The following is a 26,732-nucleotide window of genomic DNA, read 5'->3' as shown; positions in this document are numbered from 1 at the left end:
ATGTGACACTATTTTATCAAATAGCTGCATATGTTTACACAAAATTTGCCCTGAAATATGGCAAAATGTACAGAAAAGAAAGTGAAAAGTCTTCATTCGCTTTGGCAGGAATAAGCGTTATATAGAAAGTGCATTTAGCTGATAAGGAATGAAAGGAAGAGGAAATAAGACAAGACATTATATTACAGGTGACGGATCTGTTTTGTTTGGAGCCCAGCCCTAGACCTCACAAGCTACTGAAAGTTACAGTTGTCATGCAGAATCTGGAAGGAAATTAAATAAATGATGGTTAGAAGGGGGAGTGCAACAAAAACATCCAAAAGGGAGGCAAGGGAGAGGACAAGTGGGCAGTATAGAAATGGGGAAAGGAATTCCAGTCCTTCACAAGGCAGAGCATGAACTGCAGCAGGAAACCTCCCGCCTGGGTATTGCAAAACAACACAGATGAATGAAGAGGTTGAAGTGCGCATACATCAGGATACCAAGCAAGTTATTTGCATCTGATGAATCCAGGATGTAAGAGAGGATGGACAGGCAGACCTCTCAGGCTGCTTCCAACTCAGCTAGTCAATCTACACCACATGTAGATTACCTAAATTGCTTCAGGCACGTCTGCATCACCCAGTCAGCACAGTCTCCATTAGAGATTCAGGTGTTAGCTGTGAGAAGGCTTGTAAGCCAATACAGCACTCAGTGAAACACTAGCTTGGGTCTTGGAAGCAATATAGATGTCTTCTTTAGCCTACACTCATTCATTTGCTTGTCTCCACCTTCCTGAAGCAGATTCCTCCCTTAATATATTTCCAAAACAACAATCTCCTCTCCCCCTAAAAAAAGCTAAATGTCCACAGGACACATCTGTAGATAACAAATTCATGTTATGTTGCAGGCTGAGGAAGAAACATAACTTATTAAAGGAATAGGGATATCCCTGAGCTTTTATTGCAAAACTGGAACTTTTATTAAGGTTTTTTTTTTTTTTTTTAATATATGGTTGATGTACATTCTTAAAGAATTTGAAGCAAATGGTTTTACAAAACTTCTCAGGATTTTGCTTACGTAAATAAACAAACTAGTAGTTCTAGTTATCTGCATTTAGTCTATTTCTGTATGAATAGTAGAAAATATGGCAATGCATTTACTGTTAGACAACTTGTAAACAACTATGTGTATTATTTTAGTTGGCCTATCTCTGGATTCAATTCATAAGTGTTTGAAATTACAGTAAAGGCTGAAAATTATAATGGATGGAAGACATGTTGAAAACAGACTGGACTGGCAAAACTAAGCTCCCAAAGCAATCAAACTCACTGGACTGAACATTTATGCTTGTTGTAAAATGAGTAGCATGGCAAAACTACCTGCAAACTGAAAATTATTGTCAAATCTGACCCACATTTGCACCATGAAGCCTGACAGGAAAAACAAAGCTTTGATTAAGTCTTTCTAGCAGGATGAAACCTCTCAGGAATCACAGAAATAAATGTCCCACCTGAGATGAGCCATGGGACCTTTCACATTTACTAATCCCCTCAGATTTAAATTGTACAGTTTGATTTTTCCACCAGATGCTAACTTTTAATGTTCTTGTTAATTAGAAAAAATTAATAGGTTTGAAAATGCAAATATTTGACAGTCTCAAACAAGGTGTGCCACACCCTCATGTCACTGTTGAGGAACAGGACAAGTTCCCATATCACTGTTTGTTTCTGGGTGCAGCACTGCATTTTCAGTTATGCCACATAGGAAATCCCTGATAGTGAGATGTTGGTGTTTAGTTTGCTTGTGAGGGAAAAGGCACTAAAACCTCCTGCAATGGCTTGGCATCGTGCACTCAGGTAATGCATCACAGCAGTGGCCAGACACATCGCCAGCTACAGTCTGGCTATGCTCAGTACTGATTTTCTGAAAAAGTTGGGACAAGCAAAAGAGGTGTACAATATTACACCACAAAAACCAGAAGGAAACCTAGTACTCAAGGAACTTCACAGAATGGAATAAAAATTCAGAAGCTGAAGAATCGGCCAAACAAATAATTTTAAAAATCATATTTTCATTTACACCATTAGAAATACTGTTCAGGGTGGCATTTCTGATACACATTTCACTCTTGAGCATGGAATTTGGAACTTTTTTACCCTTTCAGAGTTTTTTTATTACTCTTTCAGATACATTCCCCAGTGCAAACAGCTCCTTTTCTTCCATAACAGTAGGCTTTGATCAGGAGTCAGCTAACCTCTCTGAGATGCAGTTGAAAAGTTAAATAAGTATTATTGACTCTATTAGTTTGTGCATCTGGTCTTGGGGCTTTGTTGCTGTTGGGGTAAGGGGTTTTTTGTTTCAGTTTTTTTTTGTTTGTTTGGGTTTGTTGGGTTTGGGTTTTTTTTCCTGTTCCCAGTTAGATATTACTGACTTGTTTATTCTGTACAGTTTCTTACTCCCACCATCCCCACAGAAAATTCTCATGCTGTCCTGTCATCCTCTGTTGTCACTGGAATATGATCTGATTTTCAGGCACCTCTCTTCCCTCTTTTTCTTCTACTCTACATTCAAATTGGTTCAAAATAAAAGCAGCCTGTTGGTTGATCCCAATTATGATGCAGAAATTCTTTGGGATAGAGTGAAAAAGGATGTGCCCGTCTCAACCCAAAGATACCACCTTGCAGGGAAATGTATGCAATAAAGTATCTATAACAGCCAGTTCAAATTTCTCCTTTCCCAGTTTTAAAAACAGGGATGCCATTAATACCTCTGCTCAGGTGTTCACCTGTTAAATCACAGAGCTGGATTCAAATTAATTTCTGCTTCCCCCTGGGATTTCTTTTTTGCAGAGCAGCACACGTGCCCCTTGAGTAGCGAGATTTTGAGGTCTAAAGCAGCAGGTGTCACGTTCAGAGGAAGGAGGATGCACACGCTTCATAGCAAGCAGGGTAGGACTTGCTGGCACTCAGCAGAGGGAGGATTTAAACTGAGTCCCGTGAGAAGCAGGGGAAGGGGCGCGGTGCGTGCAGGGCTGGCAGCAGGTGCGGGAGCACTCACCTCAGCGCGCTGCTGGGCTCCTCATCCGAGGAGCTCCCGTTGCAGATGTTGCCGAAGGAGTGGCTGGGCTTCAGTTTGGGTTCCTCACACTCTGAGGCGGGCTCTCTTTTCTTCCTCTTGCCGAAGAGCTTCTTGAACGGCTGGAATTTTCCTGCCTTTTTCTTGTCTGCAGATGACAAGACAGAGCGGCTGAGGGAGGCAGCTGGCGAGCGCACGCCGCGGCAGCAGCAGGTTCAAAGGAGGAACGGGGTCAAAGAGCAAGGCAGCAGCCCGGAGCAGCCCGGCCCTCGCCGTGGGAATGCCGGGCTGCAACTTGCTGTGGACGCGTCACACTGACAAAGCAAAGGCTGACAAAGGAGCGCTCAAACCTCCGCTCTCACCTTTAAGGATCCGCAGCCGAACATTTGGATCAACACAAAGGATAATTTTGCAAAGCCAGAGAGTAACAATGCAGTGTTTTTAGGTTTTATACCGAAGTTTTGACCATTTTACCAAAAGACGAACACTGCTTTGGTCACCCCATTTTGGAAGGGGCTGGATCCTCTGCCTTGAATTGAAAGTAATTGAAAACAAACAGCTGTGTTTTAGTTATGTGGCCTCATAACTAGACAAATCAATTTACAAATGAACGAAGAGAAGAGTATAAATTTCTGTTGGTTTGTACTGGGTTCCTTCAATAAACATCCAGCTTTATATCAGCAAAGTCAATACATTTCTCTTTTTTCCCCCGTGTAACTGAGGATGGAATTTGACCGAGCATTTCTTCCTTGAGACACTGAAATTTTCAAAGCTACACCAAAAAAGCACAGCAAAACCACAAAACGTACATGGAGACAGGAACAAGAAATAAAGTTAACTAGGGAAAAAAGTAACCTTTTTTCTTCCACCAGTGAGTGGAAAAAAATAAAGCCAACTTAAAACTACTATTCCCCATCTATTAAAAAGAAGTACCATGACCTTCTTGTTAACCACTGTCAAGAGTACATTAATTTCTCGGGGCTGGGATGAATCAAAGAATACATAAAACATGATAACTGTTAAAGCTCTTTATTCCTCTTAGGCTTTACCTTAATTTTGCATTAAATCTACTTAAAACAAGCTAGTTGGGTTTTTTCCTTTTCATGTTTTGTTTTAAAACCACAACATTCAGCCTCCTATGATAATCTAGTTTGAGAAGCATCATGTTGTACTGGTGACAAATATTTTCATGAGCTAATTACATTCCTGTATGTGCTTTTCTCTCAGGCTGTGTGCACACACTGCCTCAGCATGCTCTATTCTCCCTGCGGGCTGGGGCTCAGCAGAAAGCCCTGGGTTGATTGCCAAGTACATGCAGGCCCTATAGGAACTTTTGACCAGGAAACTCGGAGTATCTTCTGTCATGCATTAGCATTCTTTAGTTCCAGCTTGGGTTTTACACTCTGCTATACCTAAGCAGGGTAAAGCTGCATCTGGGCAACGCACCTTCATAGTCACTTGAGGAATAGCTGCAGGGTTTTCAGAGGGAGAAAATGTGACCAAGCATATTTTGACCTGGCTACTTCCAGTGGTAAGTGGTTTCCAAACTAGCATAGTGCCAGAAAGCCCAAGTTGAACTCAGTGTGGCATCAAACTCACACACAGTTCATCTATCTGTATCTGATTAAGGATGAAGTAAGAAATCTGCATTGAAACTATGGCGTCAAAGACACAAGAGGGTCTACACTTTCTTTGCAGATCCGTAAGAAGTTCACATAAATGTTATTCTTCTTCTTGGGCAGTCAGGATAAACAGCATTTGTGCAACTTTATTAAAATCTCAGGGCATCCAAGCAGCAGCATAAAAGTAAAAAGCTGAATTATGAACTTCAAATTCCCAGCATCAGAATTTTCCAGTCCAGAATCACTGACTCACAATAAACAGGTGACAAAAGCAACAACTGGAACAGAAGTTTTACCAGTGTAGAAGAAAACAGGATGTGGAAGATGATCTGTATCCCAGCCCTGCTTTCCATAAGCAGACCAACTCGCATCTCCAGCCAGACCCACTGCTTGCTGCTCAGTTCTGACTTTAGATATATGTAGAATGTATTTATATGTAATAGAATATATTCCTATATGAAACCCTTAAAAGTCAGGCAGGCAATCATGCAGAGAAAGACAGAAACTATTGCTCTTGGCCACAGCTGCTCTGACCCTTTACATGCTTCAGAAACTGACTGTAAAACACCATAAATGAAATGGTAGAGCATACAGGACAGAATACATCAGTACCAGACACAAGACTGGGTAGAAGAGCTATTTGTTCAGAGTCCTCACCTTGCTTGTTTCCTCAGCTTTCTTCGAAAGGGAAAGTTGCATGATGCCGATTTTGGTGGTTAATGTAATTTACTGCGTAAATCAATTCAACTACAGCATTTTTTAAAAAAAGTTCTCCCAACGTCATTCATCCACATAACTCTTGTTCCCTCCTCTTTTCAAGATCTTCAGATGTAACTGTGAATTGCCTCACTGACTCTAAATCTACAGTACTGATTCACCAACTATGAGTCTAGTGTTGAACAAATGTAACAGGTCAGCACAGCTTTCATTTCATCAAAATGGGTGAAAACCAACACACTTATCTGCAGCCAAGATCTGCTTTTCCCCATGTGATTTAACATGTCCCTTAGCTATTTCCTTGCTGCACACGCATAATCACAGCTGTCACATTACTAAGCATGAATTCTTTAAGTCAGGCTTTGTGACTCATTCCAAAGCTAAAGAACATCTTGCCTTGCACGGCTGCTCGTGCTGTTCTCCATCCTACCAGGTTTCTAAGGAGGGAATGCCTGACCACTAAGACAAAGACTGTTTATGTAAATTTTTCACAAGATCTTATAGAGGAAGGTGTGGGATGATATTGCAGGGTGAAATATTTCCTGTAACAGTAAAACAAGTACAAAAAGTAGTCCAAACGTCAGCAATGCAGCAGAAAATTCTCTGCACAAAAGCCTTTAGAGTCTGTAGTTCTCAAACAGAGTTCATCCCTTCTGTTCACCTCTACTGCGGGGAGAAAAGAAGGCGATAGGAAGGGGTGAAATTTGGGACATTCAGTGGTGTCAACTGGCAACAAGAACAATTTCTGGGAGAGCCAGGAAACAAGACAGCTTATATATGCCATTTGCTTCTCTCCTTAATTACTTTAATGGAATCCTACAGATCCAGCCCCAGGAGACCAGGGGAAATAAGCAATTCAACCTTTTTTCCTGTCTGTTTAACAAGTTTGTCTTGTTCAAATCACTGTAAACAGTTAACAGTAAACCAGTTTTGAATCACAGAATAACATAAGGTGTGAAGGCAACAGATAAACAAGGTTGGATACTCTAGCTAGGATAACACAGCACATATGGTATACGCTCCCTGCTCAGCTACCAGAAGAGTAGCAGAGCAGATTAGAATAATCTGTAACCTGTCATATAATTTGTTGGATGCACAAAGACATGCAGTGTGTAACACAGAGCCAGTTAAAGCAGAGAGCATTGGCATGACATAGGCAGCACATGATGCCTCCGCTCCTGATGGGAGAGGGGAGCAGCTTCTCCTCTTGCAGTCTCTCCTTTGTGCTCTCCAAGAAAGATGAAGGTGGGTGCAATGGCCTTTATTGCCAGGAAATCAGGAGCAGCCTTTGGACTCCAGCTGGCAAAGTCTTATCGACATGCCAGCTGAAAGTTCCCCATAAAATAGCTTGCAGTTAAATTGCTCAGTTCCGTTGGGATTCTCAGGCTGTGACACCTTTCAAAAACAGCACAGATTCCTCACCACAAGCACAGGCCAAACAAAGACTTAACTACCATGATTATGGAGGGAAGAGATTTAAATTATTGGAAAGGGAGTGAGCAGTGTATCCCAGACAACAGGCAGGGGAGAGGTTATGCCACTGGATAGGATAGAGGAGATGTCGGTGCCCTTGGAAATACCTGAAAAACAGTTTTCAAGCAAAGCAAACTTAACATGAGAAACAGAAAGTCTCACATAATCATAGAAGTGGCACCTAAGTATTTAACAAGGTGTTGATTCCTTGCAGCTTTGCCTATTTGCTGCAGTGCTGGGGGCACTCACAGCAGTGTGGATGAGGAAACCTGGGGGGCAGGTCGTCTCTGAGCAGAGCTGACCAAGAACACGCATCAGCTGGTGGGTAGAAAATTGATTGTTGAGCGAAAATATCAATAGAAGCAGGACTCATAGCTTCGATTTGAATTTTAAGCTACTATGACCAAGATTTTTCAAGCCCCAGTTTTGAAATGGGATTTGCAAATATTTCACAGGAATTTTTTGCTCATTATATGAAATGCAGCACCTGTCTTTGGCACTTCTCATAGTATGAGATACTGTGCTCCAAAATTATGTGTTCTTTGTTAGTGAATTTAATGGCTATAAAATGTGGTGAAATAAACTAGATTAATGATGATATGGGTTATTTAATTGAATAGATATTTCTATAAAGAATTTAGGGAACGGAAATCCATATGGATGTAGCATTAAGGACTGTGTGGCAGAGAGAGGACAAGTGGGTTAATGGGCTGCAGGCACAGTACAGCAGCCAAGGTAGAAAAGGAGACTAAAAGATATTGTTAAGAGGATAAGTTGATTAACATTTCTTATTGTATCTCTACAACAGAAAAAGTGTGCTATGGCACACATTGCCAGTGTCACTATTAAAAAAAACCCACTTCAGTTTCAAGCTAATGAAAGATTATTGATGCTCTTTTCAAAATAACTCAGGATGTATCCACTATAATAAAACACTGCCCTGTTGAGCCCTGGATTGGCTGGGCATCTTCAAAAACTTCTTTGCTTATCAGGACCCCACCGAAAAAGCTGCCTTCCTTCCCCCTGTCCCAGTTCTAATGGCATAGAACTTGTCTGGGCAAACTAAGATTGGCAGTTGCTTCTAGCTTTCTCACCCACTCCACACCTCAGTACATCCATTTCTGTGAGATGCCAGAGATGCTCATTTTTGCTGATAAATTTTCAGGGCTCCTTGGAGAGCTGTTTCCACTCCATTAAAAGGAAATAAGTTGTTTGGAATCAAGGAGGAAGAGAGCTTAACCATGTTCCCATGTTTTAAAATAGGTGTGAGCTTCTCTGCCTGTGGTAGCTCATCTGATTTCACAGGGAAAACTGGTTTCTGGACATTTTCTGCTTTCATGACCTGCCCTCAATCCATTGTCCTTTCTTCCACAGACAGCTAGGGCTGGTAGATGGAAACAGTCCAGATGTACAAAGCAGGCACAAACGGCAAAAAACCATTTGATAGAACAAACAAAAACACCAAAGTAATATTTAAGAGAACATGCAGGGAATAATGATTGACATTAAATATATATATATATGTATATGTATATGTGTATGTGTATGTGTATATATGTGTGTGTGTGTGTGTGTGTGTGTGTGTGTATATATATATATACACACACACACACTAATGCTCAGATTCAATAATGTGACTTCCCAGAACTGGGTTCACCTCTGTTAGACATTTAGTGATTGCACATAACAGTCATAAAGCTGACAGTATGAAATAGTCCCATGCTGACAGAGATAATATCACCTGACATAACATCAATACCTGAGAAACATTAAGTGAAAACAAGATTGAGAGGTATTGAAGGCGTCAAATCGGTATAGCCACAATGGTCTAATGAAACACCTTGGCAAAGCAAAGGAAAAATAGTGGGCCATTACTTGCTTGTTTTTCCAAGAGTATCAGGTGATCTTACAAGAGATACTATTTCTTGCAAACCTTGTCCCAGAGAGGATGGGGTATTCTTGGATTACCTGATATAAACTAGTAAGACTACCTAAAGTATCCATAGCACAGCAAGAGCGAATCTTACTCTCCATAAATATCTATTTTCCCTTGCCATCTGCAGAGGCAAAAACATTTCTGCAAAAACCAGCCCATTTTGTGATTTCTCTTCCTCCCAAAGACTGTATTTTCCACAGAAACTTAATGTGGCTGAGACAGTCAGCTGTTAGAAGACACATACGAACCATCATAATAGAGCCTGTTAATGTTCAAGAACCATAAAATATACTTTATCATCCAGAGCAAGGAAACAACTATTTCTACACTTCTCTTGATATAGCAAGGAAATACCTTCTTGAAGGCAAAAGGACTTAACCTCCCCTGCATGAGGCCTGTACAAGCAACAAAGAAATATTAATGAAGAGGAGGAGTAAATGAAATTTTTAAAATGTTTGTATGACATTAAGGAGAAGAGCTAGAGCTAAGTAAATATCCATTTCTTAAGTCTCATCTACTATGGCAAAAGTCTCCTTTCATTTCTGAGCTCCTGATCTCCTCTCTTCTCCGACTTTTCATTAAAGTCTTCCCAGTCAGTCTTCATATTTCTCTGCCGGCTATTTTCAAAAAGCATTACAATGAGTGGTCCTAGATGTCAGAGAGTCTCATTCATCCAACCCTCTGTTTTAAAACTGACATTCTGCCTTCTTAATCCATCCCATTGCCATCCTTGGGCAGCACCTTTGGGGCAGAGAAGACACTGTCCTCCAAAAAACACAACCAGACTTGGAGCAGGTAGCTCACTTTGGGAATGTGTGAGGTAGGCTGGGGATAGCAAGGACTCCCAGTGGGGAAGACAGTATGAGAAATCTAGTATAAACTTCAGGAGCAAACCCTACTTCGGCCAAGGAGTGTTCTTCTTCTGGGGGAAAGTCCCAGTTACAGGCTACGCAATGAGTAGCCGGAGTTGGAAATCGCATCCTGAGGTCAGTAAGAATGTGTAGTGGAGTTCATACCTATGAGGACATTTGAGAAAGGATTAAGTAAATGCAATAGATGTTGCTGAGATGCTGGGCTGCATTGCAGAACATACCCAATAAGATAAAAACTGCTTATTATAGCTCTGGGCACAGTGATGCATGTGAGGCTTCTAGAAAGGAAGAGACTGCAATGATTCACCAACAAAATATTATGCAACAGAAGGGAGAAAGCTTTGTTTTACTAGTGCAAGGCTTACTAACTCAAGTTATTAATGATGGGAGACCCTTTTGGTGTGCTGGATTTTATCTGAGGTTTCCAGAGCTGCTTTAAACACTTGATGTCAATCAGTAAAGAGATGTTGGATGATTATTTCCTTCTCAGAGAAAAAAAAAGGTAAAACACGGGATTCCCTCAGCAGTTTTATTTTTTACATGGGAAAATTCCTGATTGAAAGAAGTCCTGGCCATGCTGCATGTGAAAAGATAAACCTCCCTAAGGCAAAGCTACTTCCCTGAGGCCCCATGTCAAAGCAGTCCAAAGTCCAAGGAGTACTGCATGCACTGGACAAACAGCTCCCACTGCCCCTCCCCAGCTGCCACAGGTCATTTACACCTCCTCGAGGCTGCCACAGGCTGCTGACAGACCAGGATCCTACACTCAAATCATAATTTCTAACATCATTCTTGCAAGGGATTGTGTTACATGAACACTTTTTCATGCCTCTCTAAATAAATCCTGTACTGCACTGGTCAATATTTTTAGATCCATACTACCTCCAGTTTTCCACTGGTGAGAGGAGGAGCATTTCACCGTCATAAAAATGATGGTCTTACCACAGAAAATGTTAATTTTCATGAAGAGAGGAAGAAACTGATATACCAAACCTCTTCTGTGGTAAGGCAAAATATCGCAGGAAATAACTTCAGTCAGCAGCACTGGGGCTGAAGAACCCGCTCTGTGTTCCACTCCAAAGCCTGGAAGCACTGTGCTCTCACATGGAGCCATCTCTGCTCCTGGAGCTGTGCAAAGCCGTGGCAGAAGGACACCTTTGGCTCCCCACTGCTCCCCTGCGCCTTCCTGCTGCACGCTTCCCTTTCCCAACCACCCTGCCAGGCTCACTTGATCCTTCTGACAAACAAAGCCTCTGATACTGACACAGTTTGTGGCCAGATTAAGATTTGGGGCATCTCTCTTGAGTCTGGGATATTGCCTATTTGACAAACGTTTGGATTTTTGTTGTTTGAGCAACTTTCACTGCATACACAGCCCCAGATTATCATCCTACTCAGGAAGAGCAGGCACCACACTGAGATGTTCTCTGTGTTGTTCAGGGACAAGATTTGCCCTCTGGGCATGTGAGCAGGAGAGGATAGTCAGCTTCTCGTATGTAGCCTGCAACTCCTCCTGCCCCTCTCGCCTCTCCAGCGTCACAGCCTCATCTTGGCGCTGCACACAGAACACCACCGTGCTGCACTTCACCTCTCCTGCTGACACTCCGTTATTCCAGTCTGCACTGGATCACCCTTTTGAGCACCAGGGTTAGGTGGCCATTTCCAATTTTTTTCAGAAATTGACAGTTTTTGTAAAGTAGACCACTATCAGCTGAAGCATGAAATTGGTGTCTTAATATTGACTGGGATGATAGTAAAAAAAAAAAATAATAAAGCTGCACCTGAGCCAGCACTTAACCAACACTATGACCAACAATTTCAGAAACAAGATTTTGAGCAGTTAAACAGGCCACCATGGAGATAAAACTGATCCTTAGTATTAATCACTACTTATACTAACATTGCACACATCTAATCTAGTTGCTCCTTATTCATCACCTGTTCCCATACAGCGAGCAGGCAACAGGCTGAGGCACAAAGGCAAACCTCAAACAACTTTTACGCAGAAAGAGCAGATTAAAGACAGGACCAGGAACATGTAGCTGCTTTCCCACATCCACACCGGAGCCCCCAGCCTGGGTTGTCTTCATCACCCAGGCCAAGCACACACAAAAGGTGCAAGTAAGACATTTTTGTGATAGGAAGAGGGCTGTAAATCTTAAGGCTGAAGCTCTGGCAACCTTCTTCAACACTAGAGCTGCTTTAGAAAAGGATCTTATGATTGACTCAGTTCCTCATCTTGTCATGAATGTACCAAAATATACAGAATAATAAGAGTGAGGTGATGGCTTTTGTTTTCCAGAATTAAAACAAGAGGAGTGAGAACTTGAAGTGCTTACTGACTGGAAAACAGAGAAATCTGATGAAATTTTACCTTTTAGACCTCCCTATAAATATCCAAGAGATAAAAAGTCTTGAATAATTTTCTTCTGATATTTGCAAAACTTAAAATATTCACTTCATAGAACACTCAGATGTGTTTTACCATCAGTTATTCGGCTAACATAGAGTATATTAACATAGAACACTAATAAGTAGAAACAGTGTTATTTTAAATGTCAGCTAAGTAAGATTTCTACTCCAAATAGAAATATCAAGAAAAGGCTCTTTATAAATTCGGCAACATCAAAATAGAAAAAAAATCCATCATACTACTGTGATGTTAAATGAAATCTCCCCCTCTGTTCTATTTTATGAGGCTAGAATAAAATTAATTATTCACAAAGAAGCAAAACTAAAGAGGAGAAGGGAAGCATCCATAAGTGATGATACTCAAGCATTTATAAACCTAAACGTTTTAAAAAATCTAATAATTTGAAAATAATTCAAATCCAAAATGGCCTTTGCACAAAAGCACAACTCTCTCTATTCTTGAACTAAGACAATCAGATATTTCCTTCTAAAACATCCTGCCTTTAGCTAGCAAGAGCAAAGAGGAAAAATATTTCCTATTTTTATGCCGTTTTTGTTCCAGGCGAGGATTTGCCAGGCCAGGATGTGACTGATCACATTAATCACACATGGTCTCACTGTGCTGAGAATACAAAGCATTATCATTATACAGGTGAAATACATCAAATTTAGCCACACAAGGTGAACACAATTAAACTTCACTGGGAAAGGAGACAGCACTTTCTCTGAAACATCACTTACCTACTTTGGAATTTATTTAACATTTACTACGTGCCAGAACAAAGAATGGAGGGGACTCAGGTGGCCAGGCAAATCAGAAGGTCCCATGTGGTAGTGAGGATGGTTAAACATAACTATAGCCAAGGGAATTTAACGCATTTTAGATTGCAGGATATGACATCAAGATGAGCCCTTGAGTGAAAACTATTCAAGTGTGCAGTTTGTAGCCTTGGAAATACACTGGGAGTGCAGGTTGTGTCTGTCATAATCTGAGGGGCTGCAGCAGCTGTGACAGCCCCAGGGACCAGCCAAGTGCTGTCTCTTGATGTAACATCATTCCAGAAAATGTTACCTTTACCGGGTGTCTTTTGGCAGATCAGATACCTTCCAGCTGCTCCAGCCCAATGGCAAGAGCAAGGAACAGACATCCTGTCCTAGACCTGACTGGTGCCAGGGTCTGTCTGTCTAGTGTGGATGAAAGCTAGGGTCCATTTCAGCAGCTCTGAGTACTTGTTTCCTAGCTGCTGAAGCAAATTTAGATCCCTGCAAGCAGCTTGGTATATGACTGGGTGTCCTGACTGTCCAGTTAAGGAAAATTCACAATGAGAGTCAGAGGAAGCCCATGTTGACCAAACTGCATTTATCTCCCTTCCTTAACTGCTTCTCTGACATCACACACTTCTTTATACCCTGCATAAATACCCTTCCACCTGATACCCCTGCTCTACTCCTAAAACTCAAGGTCCAGGAGCACTCACTGTAAAAAATATCAGAGAGCAGATTTGGGAAAGGGCCAGAAGAGAGAGCTGAACATTTACTGAGTTTTAACCCTTTTACTTGCTCTGTATCTATTCTTAATTTACTAGACTACAAGAACTCAGTAGCTGAGTCAGTGTTTTTCCATCTCTGTAAAGCATCACCTGGGGTTACAGTAACACATGCAAGCTTGAAAAGAATTCTAACTGTACAAATGTAATAAACAAGATGAAAGTTTTTAAACGTAATCTGTTTCCATTGTGTGACCAACTGTCCTCAGGAGATGCTCACATCTCTCTCTGTGACATATTTTGACACTGAGATAACGAAAAGCATCTCAAAGTAAATCCAAGTTCTACTTTCTGAAACATAGCTCATATGAAAGTTTCTGAAAGATTTGTCAAATATGAGTATGGAAACAACCATAGCTGTTGCTTTGTCATGTGGGCTTAGAGAAGAGGAAAAGTAACACATACATCTAAAAGTCCTGGGTGAAGAGAACATTCATTCCGGTGCTCTGTGTTGGCCCTCTGTTAGATCCCCAAATCCTCATAATGAGTTTTCTACTGCATTTTCAGAAAACTTCTGATGCTCTAAATGACTGTGCTAATCTTGATCAATCTTTTAAAGAGAAGAGCTAAAACCCAAAACCGTATGTGCAGTAACATCCACCCAGGACAGTCAGAGGAAAGAACCACTTAATTTAGATACATAAAATAACAGCACTGTCAACAATTGGAAGGTAACTTTGGAGTGTACAAGTTAAGCTTAGGCTTCTCCCATCCCTTTCACCCCTCTTTTTGACTTTTTCAGACTAAGTCCTACATATTATGTGGAAGAAAGAAAAATGCCAGTTGCGGGGCAGGAATACATTGCTATGTCAATGCAGAATATCATGTCCTCCGGGATTTTACCACTAGAGGATATATCTCAATTGTAAGAAAAAACACATTCCCTCTCATTTTCCTACTCTTACATTGTAGATTTTTGAAGACAAACCCTAAAATTAACCAACATACCACACCAGGAAAAAAATAGGATACTCTCCAGATATTCTGGGTTTTAGTTTGGCTTGATTTATCAGGAATGTCTCTATCTGATGGTAGAGAGATGATATGTATCACAGGATATGGATTGTTCATAACATGTTTGCAGAAAACATTACTCTGAACAAATGCAATTTGTTCTGCTTTACTCAGAGTTAATACTACACATATCTGCTCTCTGGCTGATGAGCTTGCACAAACAGTTTAAGTGTTTCAGACTGTAAATTGAAAATTAGATAATGGCAACTGATTTGCTGCCTCACCTGACAAATCTCTGGTTTATTGATGTTCAAACAAATGCTGAATTTAAATGAGTGCAGTCACTTACATGTACATAAAAGTTATCATCTACTTGAATTTTCCAAATTCATCAGTGAATCACTGATGAATTTGGAAAAAACCTTCTGGAAGAATGCATACTTGGCATTACATACATAAATATATATATATATATTCACTAACAGGAGGGCAGCTGATACTTACTTTTAAGGTGCCACTTTGGAAACCACAGTCAAACACCTGACTAAAAAGTGTTATAATATCTGTACTTGGGTTTGGTAAACAGATTCCTGTAAGGGCATCACCCACATTGTATCCTAAATCTTCACTAACGGTAAGGCAATCCAGATAGTATCTGGATAGCCATTTAATCAAATAAGAGAAAATAAGAGCAGTGACATTTTGCAGAATCATGGGATCATTTAGGTTGGAGGGGACCTTTGAGATCATCAAATCTAGCCTATGACCTAACACCACCTTGTCAACCCGACCATGGCACTAAGTGCCACATTCAGTCTTTTCCTTAACACCTAGAGGGATGGTGACTCCAGCTCCTCCCTAACAGCCCATTCCAATGCCCAACCAACCCTTCTGTGAAGAACTTCTTCCTAATGTCCAGCTTAAACCTCCCCTGGTGCAGTTTAAGATCGTCCTCTTGTCCTGCCACTGGCTGCCTGTGAGAAGAGACCTACCCCCACGTGGCTATAGTCTCCACTGCTTTGCAATAAGCAGCTACCTGAACGGCTTTTAAAAGCACTATAATATTTTTACTAAATTTTTCTGAAAGCAGAGGGAAGTGTTTTCATCAGTTTTACTTAAATAAGACATTCAGAAAAAGGGCAAGGGGACGCTGGACAGAAGCTGAAATGGGCTATCTATCTACCTGTATTTGCTCCTCCTCAAGGTGCTTTGGTACATCCACGCAACTGATAGCCAGCTGCAAGCCTTGCCAGCTGGCCAGTGCTTCAGCCTGGCAGCACTTAAGGCAGTCCACTGCTGCATGGACGCCACATGCACTGCACATCACTCTAAAGGAGGCCAAAAGCCCCCTAACCAAAGGACTTGAAATTAGCTGGGACCCAGAAAGAGGGAAGAAAGAATGGCTGTTAAAATGTGTGCAAGGTCCCAGGAAGGATCAGAAGATACAGCATTCTGTGTTGCTTCCTTGTAATAGCAAACGTTTACTTAAACTGTCTGCTGTAAAACTTCCCGTAGAAAAGTCCTCAGACCCCCGCAAGGAACAAACTCTCTGAAGGACATCACCCTTTGCAGCCGTGGCAGAAACACAGTGCCTACAGCAGCTCTGAGGACCTCGGTCCTGGGAAACACACACAGAGGCATCACCATCATTACTTGGCCTCTACCAGAACCAGCCCAGACAGAAAAGGAAGGGGGCTTACTTTCTTTGTTTCTTTTACTGAAAACAGTTTTTGTTGCAAGATCCACAGCGGGGAAATACAATATGGCTGTAAGCCCCTCAAGGTGTTGACGGGCAAGGGCACAGCCTCCAAGGCAGCTTTGCCAGGCTCGGCTCTCCTCTGCTGGAACGGACTCTATGCCACAGCTTGTAAGTGTTGAGGACCTGACCTCACTGTGAACAGCTGTGTCTCCCTGCCCTGCCCTCCTGAACCATGCCACCAGACTGGTAAGTTTTGTTTGTACCTGTTCTTCAGGATACCCCAAGCACCCTCTGCAGTGTCAGCCTCTTATTATCCTCCAGCATCCAAGTCATCAGCTGGGGCAAGTGTAGCCACAGAGCAGCTGGTCACCCCTGCTTTAGGCTATGTTGTGAAATGAGACAGGCACTCTGCTCGACAGCATAAAGAGAACACCTCATTTAGGGAAACAGCATTCCAGAATAAGAATTAAATGTAGTCTGTCATGGGAGAAGAACATCAAGAGATTGCATCTTTGGAGTAAGACGACAAGATTTTAATCTCGCTATCTAAGAAACCAGTAAACAAGAGGACAAAAATCAACTGGGTTGTGATATCTAATTAATTCATGAAGCAATTTACTGGAAGTATAATTTTACAGATATAGCAAAGCAAGAGGTACTAATTAGTTGCAACTCATTAAGTGTAAGTTGTTAAGTAATTTAGGAAAAATGAATGCAGACATGGCAAGGTTGGTACAGAGAAGAATTCCATGTAGCTGAGTGCCACATTTCCAACAGCAGCCAGTCTGCTCAAGCAGCTGAGGTGTAATTTGCAATTCAGTCCTGACCCATGGGAACAGGCAGGCAGACCATGCATTCCAGCTTTTCTGAAAGAAATATTAAAAGACATAAATAATGAATACCTTCACTGCAAATGACCAGGTGAGACAGACAGTGTCTGTCTCCACCCATGAGCTATTAAGCTATTCATGTATTAAACTTCATGTTCAGTCTATAGAAAGCATTATCTTAAGTAGAGAGCTTTTGGATATATAAATCACCTGTGTTCACATTCTCATCTTTTAGATTTCTTCTAAGACTTATGCAGGAGTAAGGTAAGCTATACTTAACCTCTTTGTAAAATGCATCCTTCTTAGGGAAACAGAAACAAACAAACATCCCAGGTAAGATACTACCAACAAGATTTTAATTGCATAATATTTTCAAAACTTGCTCTACCTCTTACCCAGGGTAGGTTTGTTGACTGGGAATTCAGAAACCATTGCACATACCAGGATAGAAAAGGGACTTAAAACAAAGACAAAATAAAGCCCTAGCAGGGAAGCAGGTTCAGTGAACAAGAGCACCAAAGCGTGCAGAAATGTGATCACTCCCTTTAGCTGGAAGGCTGGCAAACTGTAGATATTCTCTACTTTTCTGCTTTTAATCCCATCCATGAAACACAAGTACCCTCAGAGAAACCATATGTAATTTAGCTAATCCTTTTTCAATTACACAAGGCAGTGGTTATAGGCAAGGGTTTCCTAGAATAGCAACATTCAGGGAAGTGTCACAATGACATTGAATCAGACTCATCCCCTACAACTGCCTGCCAGGGCTTTTTAAGCCTCTATGGTAGTACAATACAGAGATCTACCACAAACCATGTATAAGGCAAGACAGCAATGCGCCATTTTATTAGGCGGTAACTGTAGAGAAAATGATTCCCTATAAAAGCAGGCACCAAATTCTGGGAAAGTCTGGGCCTGGGATTTGCAGCTCAATTATGGCTTAACTAATAATAGCTAACACAGGTGTAAAAGCCACATGGAAAACAGTTTCCTTCCCACAATCCACTGGTGCAGCAGCCTACAAAAAGAAAATTAAAGAAGTCTGAAAACTTCACAAAAGTAAGTTCTTTTCTTTGTGCTGAATGGACCCACTGTACTCCCACTCCTTTACAAAGGAAGTCAAGAGCTTCTTTGTATCAAGCCTACTCTCTTTTTCTCAACAAAATAGAAATGAAAGAGCCATGTGAATTATTAACAGATGACAACAGAGAACTAGCCAGGTATTTCAAAAACTTGTGTCTCTTCGTCCTACATGAATTCCTCAATAGTAAATGCAAAGTAAGTCTTCTTACTACTCCCATCATTTAAATCTGTAACTGGAGCTGATTAAAAAACTTGTTGGGGAGTAAAGGCTTTTTTTACATTCCTTCCTCTTTTCTTTCCCTGGAGAACATTTGATCTGACTGTCAGTGACAGGGGACTTCATGCCTCACTCTGAAGGGCACTTTGTGATCAAGTGAGAGTCTATTCCCCTCTTAATGCCTTTTGAGTACCACAAGCTCATGCAGAGCATCATGCAGTCCAGGGGAAACAGGGCCACTATTTACTCCCAAACTGGAATGGACATATAATGGGGAAATCTGAAAACAGACTAAAGCTTTAGTCATCTTACAATGTTAACCATCATCTCACAGTAAAAGCAAGCCTTGTTTATTATAAACACTTTGGATGGCCCCTCATCCCCAAACTCCCCCCTCCCCAGTTCCCCCAAACAAAGAGGCGAACAGGACACCACTACATGAATCCAACACCATTGCTTGACAGCATGCTTGCTATTTACACATAAGTACAAACTTAACACTGCTTCAGTCCATTCACATTTAACTCAAATAAATTCTGAATTTGTCAAAGAAGCCCTGCAAATCCAATGCAAAAAATAAAAATGAAATTATGTGAAGTCAGTATCAGAACAACTGAAAGATATTTGAGAACTGACATAGGAAAACCAATCAAAATTAAAACTACAGTAGTAATCTTTAAAATAACAAACTTTTTGACCACTTTGAAAAATAACCCGGATGACCATAAAAGAGCATGTGTTTTTCTATTTATTGAAAATTTTAAATCCATAAATTCTAAACTTTCATCAGTTAAAAGGACCATTTCAAAAGGTGTGGTAAAGCACAGCATGTGACATAACACAAATGGAGGAGTAAAGTTTCCCACAGTGGAGCAGAAACCCCCAAGTGATGCCTCAGGGAATTACCTGCAAGAACATTAACCAGAACAATCTCTCTGGTTTGAATTTGACTGTGCTTCACACATACACTGTTTATTCTACCTGCCATAAAAATGGACAAAAGCAGCACATACATTAGCAGCAGCCCCTACTCAAAAACAAGAAGCACAGCACATTCCCCCCTCAGCCAGCTCCCAGCTGAAAGTGTTCCAGACTAAGCCACAAAAACTTAACAGTGAGCTTTTGAATGACAGGACATCATGTGCTCCATCAGTCAAGTACTTACAAGGTTTCTTAAACAAATTGATCATGCCTACAATTTCAGACGAAATTCAGAGAAACTTCAGACTTGATCTTCTCTGAGGAAGAAACAGAAGCCATGAAATCACCAAAGAGAAGAACTTGTTTGGCTATTTTTGTTATGATTTTAAAGAGAACGCTGAAGGACATATTGTAATGTGATAGGAAGCTTGTAGGAACAGCCTTACAAATTAAGCTGGGCATGTGTCTCAGCACTCGGTTCTTATTTAGCACTTTCCCTATGGAAAATGCCAAGGGAAGTTTTGACTAGCAACAGCCAAGATGGTTTCAGATTGATAGATAAGACCTCCCAGCTGACCTTTCATTTGGTACATTAGTTTATACAACTGCTTTTTGCTCAGTTTTCCCCAGCCACAAAGCCAAAAATAGCCTTACCCGTCCCACAAGGGCAATGTGGTATATTGGGACTACTAGGCAACTCTGTATAGGTGTTATGAATAACAGCAGTGGTTTTTTAAAGAGTAAGAAAAATCCTGATATTATATTACCCATGTTTTTATCTTTACAAGAGCAGTTTAATGTCAATAACTACCATGATATCTGGAGGCTGTATTTTCCAAGAAAATTTATGCTAGACACCAGTATTTCCTGAAGTATCCTATAGTACCATGAAAGGGAGACAACCATAAGCAGTCCATATTATTCATCATGAAAGAAGCAACAATGTTGCAAATTCCTCTCAGAAAGCAATAAAGTTTTGAATAAGTCCTAAAAGGACTTCATCATGCAGTTCTTAGTCAACACTGGCTGAACCAAACCGTACTCTGTGCTCTGGATAGAACTTCCCATGGCTCCAGTAGTTCCTTTTGCAGAGGTGCCAGTCTTCCACAAACACATCTTAGCAACCAGGGCTTAAGGGAAAATATATCCAGTAAAGCTAGGCTCCCAAATCTGTAGTTTGGCAGAGAAATGGGAGAACTAGTTTTCAAATCTCCTGGGAACCAGGTAGTTCATCATGCAGTAAAATCCTCTACAGGAAATTAATGTTTTAGTGATGCCTTTTTGAATCTTACTTGGTGACTGTTCAAAATCATATCTTAAAAGTTTACCCAAAGACCAGCAACAAGTAGCTAAGCTTAGGCCTTCATATCCCAAAGGTGTTTGGACCAAAATGTTTCTCATAAAATTTAAGATCTAGACAAAATTGTGTTTTCTCAATGTGAATTTATGGTTATTATCTAGAGTCAACAGAGGTCTTTGGCATTTTCATATCAATTGCAGAGACTCTTGAAGTAAGATAAAGCCTTCAACAGAGAGGAATTTTAATTAATCTGTTGTGCACAGTGCATTTAATAGTATCTGATTTCTCAAATCTCCCTGTGTCAATTAAAAACAGTGTATGTGGAGAAACACTGAAGAATCCCAGGCTGCTTACCCTTTTTTCTCAGCACTCTAAATACAGGCATACGGAATAATTCCCCTAAACACAGACAAATGGGATTGAACTGGAAATGAGAGAAGATAAAATAAAGAACTTGGGAGTAATATCCCCCTGTTGCTTTCTCCTCTGGGGTATCTTATACAGATTTGTTTTGACAGATATACCAAGGTCTACGTGTAATAATGACTTCAGCAACTTCTTTCTTTAGGGACGTATTTTATTTCAATAAAGATACATTCTCAGGAGCCAAGAGAATGACTTTCACCCAATTCAATTTTTAATTAAAAAGAGCTTAAAAAAAAAAAAAAAAGAAAAGAAAAGGACAATAGAAAGATGAATTTGCTCTCGTCTGACAAAATACGTGGCTTTTTGACCCATTTATAAGGGCTAGTTTCTTCACTCCAACATCTGACAGACCAAGATTCTGTTCAGCAAATAAATCACTTCACCCAGCCCCCTCAAGCCTTCCTCCAATAACACAACACTGGAGCTAGCATCCCTCCAAATAGCCAGCAAGCCAGGATTAATTAAGACCAAGAGAGTTTACAACAGGGCTCAGGACCATCAGAAAGGCTACACAGGTACCTGAGCAAACACTCTCTGGACTCAGGTGTGGTCACTGCCCTGAGCACATTCTGAAACTACTCAGGTCCTTTGCACTTCAAACCCCATGACTAAGATTCACCTTGGAGACCAACAGATGAGTATTACAATACTGAAAAGCACAGGTGCTGAGAGGTACCTCTCTTAGAGGGACTGCTTAATCTAGCATCAAACTTGGAGGTGCATGAATGACCACAGAACAGCCTCCAAGGTGAGGACAATTAGCAGTGTTCAATCATCACACAGGGTTATCAAAGGACTTCTTGTACCAGCAGCAGAGAAGCAGCATCACTCAGACAACAGGCATGAAGATAAGTGGCGGACAATCTGGTAATGAAGAGGCAGAAACCACTCTCCCTATAACTTCTTAATATCAGCTTTATCTCAGTCACACCCAAACTGCCTGCTCCCAGTGTCACAGCCTTTCTCTGTTTAAGTAGGGATGAAAATTGAAACATAAGCTTTTGTTACACATCAAAACGGTAAATGAAAGAGGATTAAAAGGTGAAGTGACAAAATCAAACAATGCAAAGTTAAAAAGTATTTTCCTTCAATTGTCTTTCATGAAAATAGGTTTTAATAGCTGAAAAGTGTAATGAAATAGACATTTAAAAGGTCATAGTTTTTCCCCAGACAACTCCAGTTCATGTAAATCCCCTAAAAAATTTAGGGACATAGCATGTTTTGCTTTTACATCATCTTATGGAGGCTGCAATTAATTTACACCACTGAATTGGAAGCAATGCTGTGCACAATGCCAAACTGAAATTTCTGCCTCCTCTTGCCAGCTTAGTTAACTTCAAATTTCATCTTGATTTATTTTCAATGCCACAGAAAATGGAGGCAGGGGGACTTATAAAAGCTTGTTATATATAATTGTAGAAATGGAGATTATTAATGCAAGCATAGATTTGGCCTAGGCACTAAACCTTTAACTCAGGAAGCACACTGTCAGAAAACTTACCTGCTTGTTAAAAACCTCACAGATCACCAACTCATTCAAGTGCTCCAAAGCTACCTGAAGTCAGCAGAGAATATTGAAGCTAGTAAAAGAAATCACGAGAGAGCAGCAGAGAATGAAACCAGACAAAACCCACTGGAGTCAGGAAGCTTCTGATGAGTGGTTAATGGTACAAAAGACGGGATGCATTATTTAGAGAAACATGTCCCACAGGAACTACTCAGGAGGTGACAGAGAGTTCTCAAGCAACGTAGTTGGAATCTTGTTTCTCATGTGACCCTTAAATGCTGAAAATCTAAATGGAAAAACTTTTAAGTTAGCATAAAACATGTCAATATATGGCATTTGCTATGTAGTCATCTAATCTCCTTCTTCAAACAAACTCTACTGAGTATGACCAGCAAGGCTGCCTGGAGCCCACTGAGCGAGCTTTGAGAAAGACTTATTTTGTTTCCTTGGAAGTGGACAGGTGCCCCACTTTCAGATGAACAGTCCCAACAGCACAGTCCTCAGCAAAGGCGTAAAGGGTTGAAGGGAGCAGCATCTCCCTGGAGACGTGCACCTCTGCCCTGGAGGAAGCACAGATGGCAGAGTACATATTAACACTTCCCATGACACACCCTTCCGAAGGCAGACAAGGAATACCACTTGTCAGAGTTTTCAACACAATACTTCTCTGAAGTGCTGACTTTGTGCAAGCAAAAACAAAATGATAATTTTTTAAATGTCTTTACCAGAAGTCTCAGTTGGAATGAAGCATGTTTTGCATTAATCAATGTCCTTCTCTCAAAGTAAAACCTTGTAAGTATTGCTTCTTATCTTATTAAGCTATAAACCCTGTTTAATATTGCTCTATTATTGTCTTATAAAGCAGCTAAATTTCTGCCAGGTTGGTTGCACTAACTGACTTACATTGCCATGATTCTGACATTTCAAAACAAATCTGTTACGCAACCAGAGGAGAAATAAAAACACTTGAGCAGCTGAAAGAGTAGAGCTGAATAAGGAGTGCTACAAAACACAAACAGATTTGGGAATAACGAGGTCACTTCACACCTCAACACACATGGAGTTATTCCGTTCACTCAAATAACTTCATGTTTGGTAGTAGTCACAGCACAAAATACCATACCATTTTAAAGAGACAGGTGCATTTTCAATGTTTTGGCTAATTAGGAAATAACACAGAAAATGTGTTGACCAAATTTCTCCGGGTTTGATAGATGAAGAGAGAATTTAAAAGGGTTGTCCCCACGTCCTCCAAGTGAAACACCCCTAATCTGGACATGTGGTTGCAGCTCCAGGCCATCAAGCAATCGTGGCATTTAGGGTGCTTCAGAAACATCTTGTGCCTGCTTGAGCACTCAGGCGTTGCTGTGGTGGCAGCATTGAAGGTTGGATTCTCAGCAGTTATTTTGGCCTTTCTTATTCCAGATGTCTGCAGTTTGCTCTTTATTTAGCAAGGGAGAGACATACTATTAGCTTCCGTCCAAGCTGTCAAGTCACACAGGGTAAAATTCAGAGGCACAAGGTCTGGAAATGCCAGTTTTAAGGGTTTCTTGGCTGTGCAGAGGAGATGAGGAACTGGGAGAGGCAGGAAGGCAAGGAGACCCATATTCAAGTGACCAAAGATGAATGAACAACCAAGAAGTAGACAAGAAAGTGAAGGATCAACAGAAGTTTAAACCAGTTTGACTATTCATCAGATTGGTGATATCTGCACAGCCAGATTTGTATTTTTTTAAAAAGCAGACCCAGAGACCATGCTATTTTTTTGAAATAGAGAGGAGTACAGCAGTCTACATCTAATAAAAGAAAGTTCTAGATGTTAAAATTGTTCAAAAAGCATGACTTCCTACTGAGATAAAGCATGATAGTTCTGTCCCGAAAAGGAAGTTGGTATCTAAGCAAATACAGATTGGAATCACTGACTCATCCACCCTGGGCCTTTAAGGCAAATGGATGAAGGGCTGATGGAAGAGAGGGAGGAGGAAAATAAAGATGCATAGAGAATTTAAACAATATTAGCTACAAGTAAATCCTAAATAAATATTAAAATCACTGCCTAGTGGATTTTGGGACTTCTGACGTTACGCTCATGAAATTAGCAGAAAATTGGTGGTTCACAATGCATGATGACTTTAATGAGGAAAACTTTCAGCCGTAGTTTAACTTTTAAGAGCTACCATTGCATAATTCTTTTAAGATTCTTAAAACATAAGGAGAAATTGTCATAGTTCTCCCAAGCTTCTTAAAAACATAAGGAGAAACTGGCATTTAGTGGAAGCATCTAAATATCACCGCTCCCATTTCAAAGTTAACTCAATTATCTATTTTAATATAAACAGAAATTCTTACCCAAATTTCTACTGTTTATACATCCTGCTAACTCCAACACAGTCAAGCACTCCTAAGGAAGGCGAATAGCCCAGGTCTTTTCTGTTGCACTCACGTGATAAATATCATTGGTGGAACGATCTGGGATGATCATGTTCACCTGGCTTTTAGTTAGTTGATACAGATTACAAATCTTTAAAGCCAGAGACTGCTGTTACCTTCTACTTCTGTAACTTGTTCTCAACACAGGTCAGATTTCTTTACAAATTAAGAAGCATTTCAGTTTTCTTAGGAAATGTTTTTTGCTTTTCAGCATTAAGGTTTCCATAAGAAAGTTCAGTATCTCTTCATTCATATATATTCTTACAGTCCCTCAACGGACTGAATTGTAGGCTTTTCCATTTCCAACCTCATATAGACCTCACAAAGGCTATATAAATTTCCCTTATGCACTTACTATGAATTACAAGTAACTAAACTATTGAGGATGAGGATTACCTTTCATTTTCACATGACAGTCTTTCAAAATATATTATCAGGCATGTAAACTCTAAAGTTTCTGGGCCAGTTCCCTCGGAAAAGTCCAAGCATCCATGAGGGCAGCCTATTTAATCATTTAAGCACGAGTAAAATATATATAGTCAGTATTATTTTCACTAACAATTTCTGAAACTAAGACACCAAAACCCCAGCTGAAGAATTCAGTTTAATTTACCCTCAAGCAACTTTCTGAACTGAAATCTAAAGGAGTTATTTTGTTCATGATCTAGTTTTCCATAATTCCTTCCTATATTTCTATCATTGGAGATTTCCTTATTGCAGCTTTGTTTTTGTATCTTAGCAGAAGAATTCCAATAAGTTTGGGAATAGAAATGCTTACATGTGGAATCCCAAATTTTAATTTTTGAAGTGAGGCTATAGAAGAATGAAATCAGTAGGGTTGATTAGGAGCCTCTGAGTGTTTTCTACAACAAAATGTTGCCAGAAAAAGTTTAGATTCAGAATCAGGAGAAGTTTCTAAACAGAGTGTATTAAACAACTGGAAACACATATGAAGTGTAGATACATTCACCTTAACAAGGTGCTCAGAAATACAATGAAATTAACAGTTCTACACGTAAAAGGAGTCTCTTGTTTAAATATTGCAATTAAGCTGATCATTGCTACAGCTTGAAATAATGGGAGAGAAAAGAAGAAAAGTAAGGGAAGTAAGGAAGAAAACACTAAATCAATCCCTGCTCTAAAAGCCCATAACCTAAAATTCCTATACAAATTCTTGGGTCTTGCTATGCCAAGTGTTCAGATATGCTCCAGATTATGTAAGACACTGCGTGACCCACTTGCAATGAGAAAGAACTACAAGACCAGCCTAGTCAGATCTACATTTTTTAGACACAAGCAGATTTAGACATAAGCAGATCCCTTGCAGTAATTTATGAGGAAGGAAGATGTCTCCTCTGTAAATAAACTGAAAATGTGTTCTGTCTCTTTAATTTACAACTAAAAACCCAGTTTATTTCTACAGTACCTGAATCATCAGCACCCAGTACCTCATTTGGTTAGTACCTCTTTCAGCTGCAGCCATGGTTTTTTGTGGGTGTTTTTGGTTTTTGGATTTGGGTTTGGTTTTTGTTTGGTTTGTTTTGTTTTGTTTTCCAAATGTTACTGAAACAAAAAGTATAGCACAACATTTACAGCACCACTGAGATTTTGAAATCAAACACAAGGTAAACTCTCCCTTATCTTTAAATCATGCACTAAAGTGTCTTACATTTTAGGCTGACTTGGAACAATGCAGTAGAAGCATTGTAAGGGTACAACAGCCATTACA

At 40.3% G+C, this 26,732-nt stretch overlaps 1 protein-coding gene across 5 annotated transcripts in view; it reads right to left on the bottom strand.

Moving 5' to 3' along the window:
* Window positions 1-26,732, bottom strand: part of CRACD (capping protein inhibiting regulator of actin dynamics) — a 137,299-nt gene that overhangs the window by 42,955 nt on the left and 67,612 nt on the right. For 3 of the 5 annotated variants that reach the window (XM_040064054.2, XM_040064058.2, XM_040064057.1), the window contains exons 3-4: window positions 19,585-19,657; window positions 3,040-3,205 (exon numbers count right to left, since the gene is read on the bottom strand). In XM_040064054.2, the coding sequence (XP_039919988.1) occupies window positions 3,040-3,205; window positions 19,585-19,609 (191 nt within the window). In that variant the 5' untranslated portion in view covers window positions 19,610-19,657. Of the gene's footprint in view, window positions 1-3,039; window positions 3,206-19,584; window positions 19,658-26,732 lie in introns of those variants that run through there. The other 2 variants (XM_058420544.1, XM_058420545.1) reach the window with 2 other exon arrangements.

The sequence above is a fragment of the Hirundo rustica genome, chromosome 5, assembly GCF_015227805.2.
Source record: "Hirundo rustica isolate bHirRus1 chromosome 5, bHirRus1.pri.v3, whole genome shotgun sequence".
Lineage (NCBI taxonomy): Eukaryota > Metazoa > Chordata > Aves > Passeriformes > Hirundinidae > Hirundo > Hirundo rustica.
Note: the sequence above shows the minus strand (reverse complement) of the source record. Positions and strands in the feature narration are given on the sequence as shown.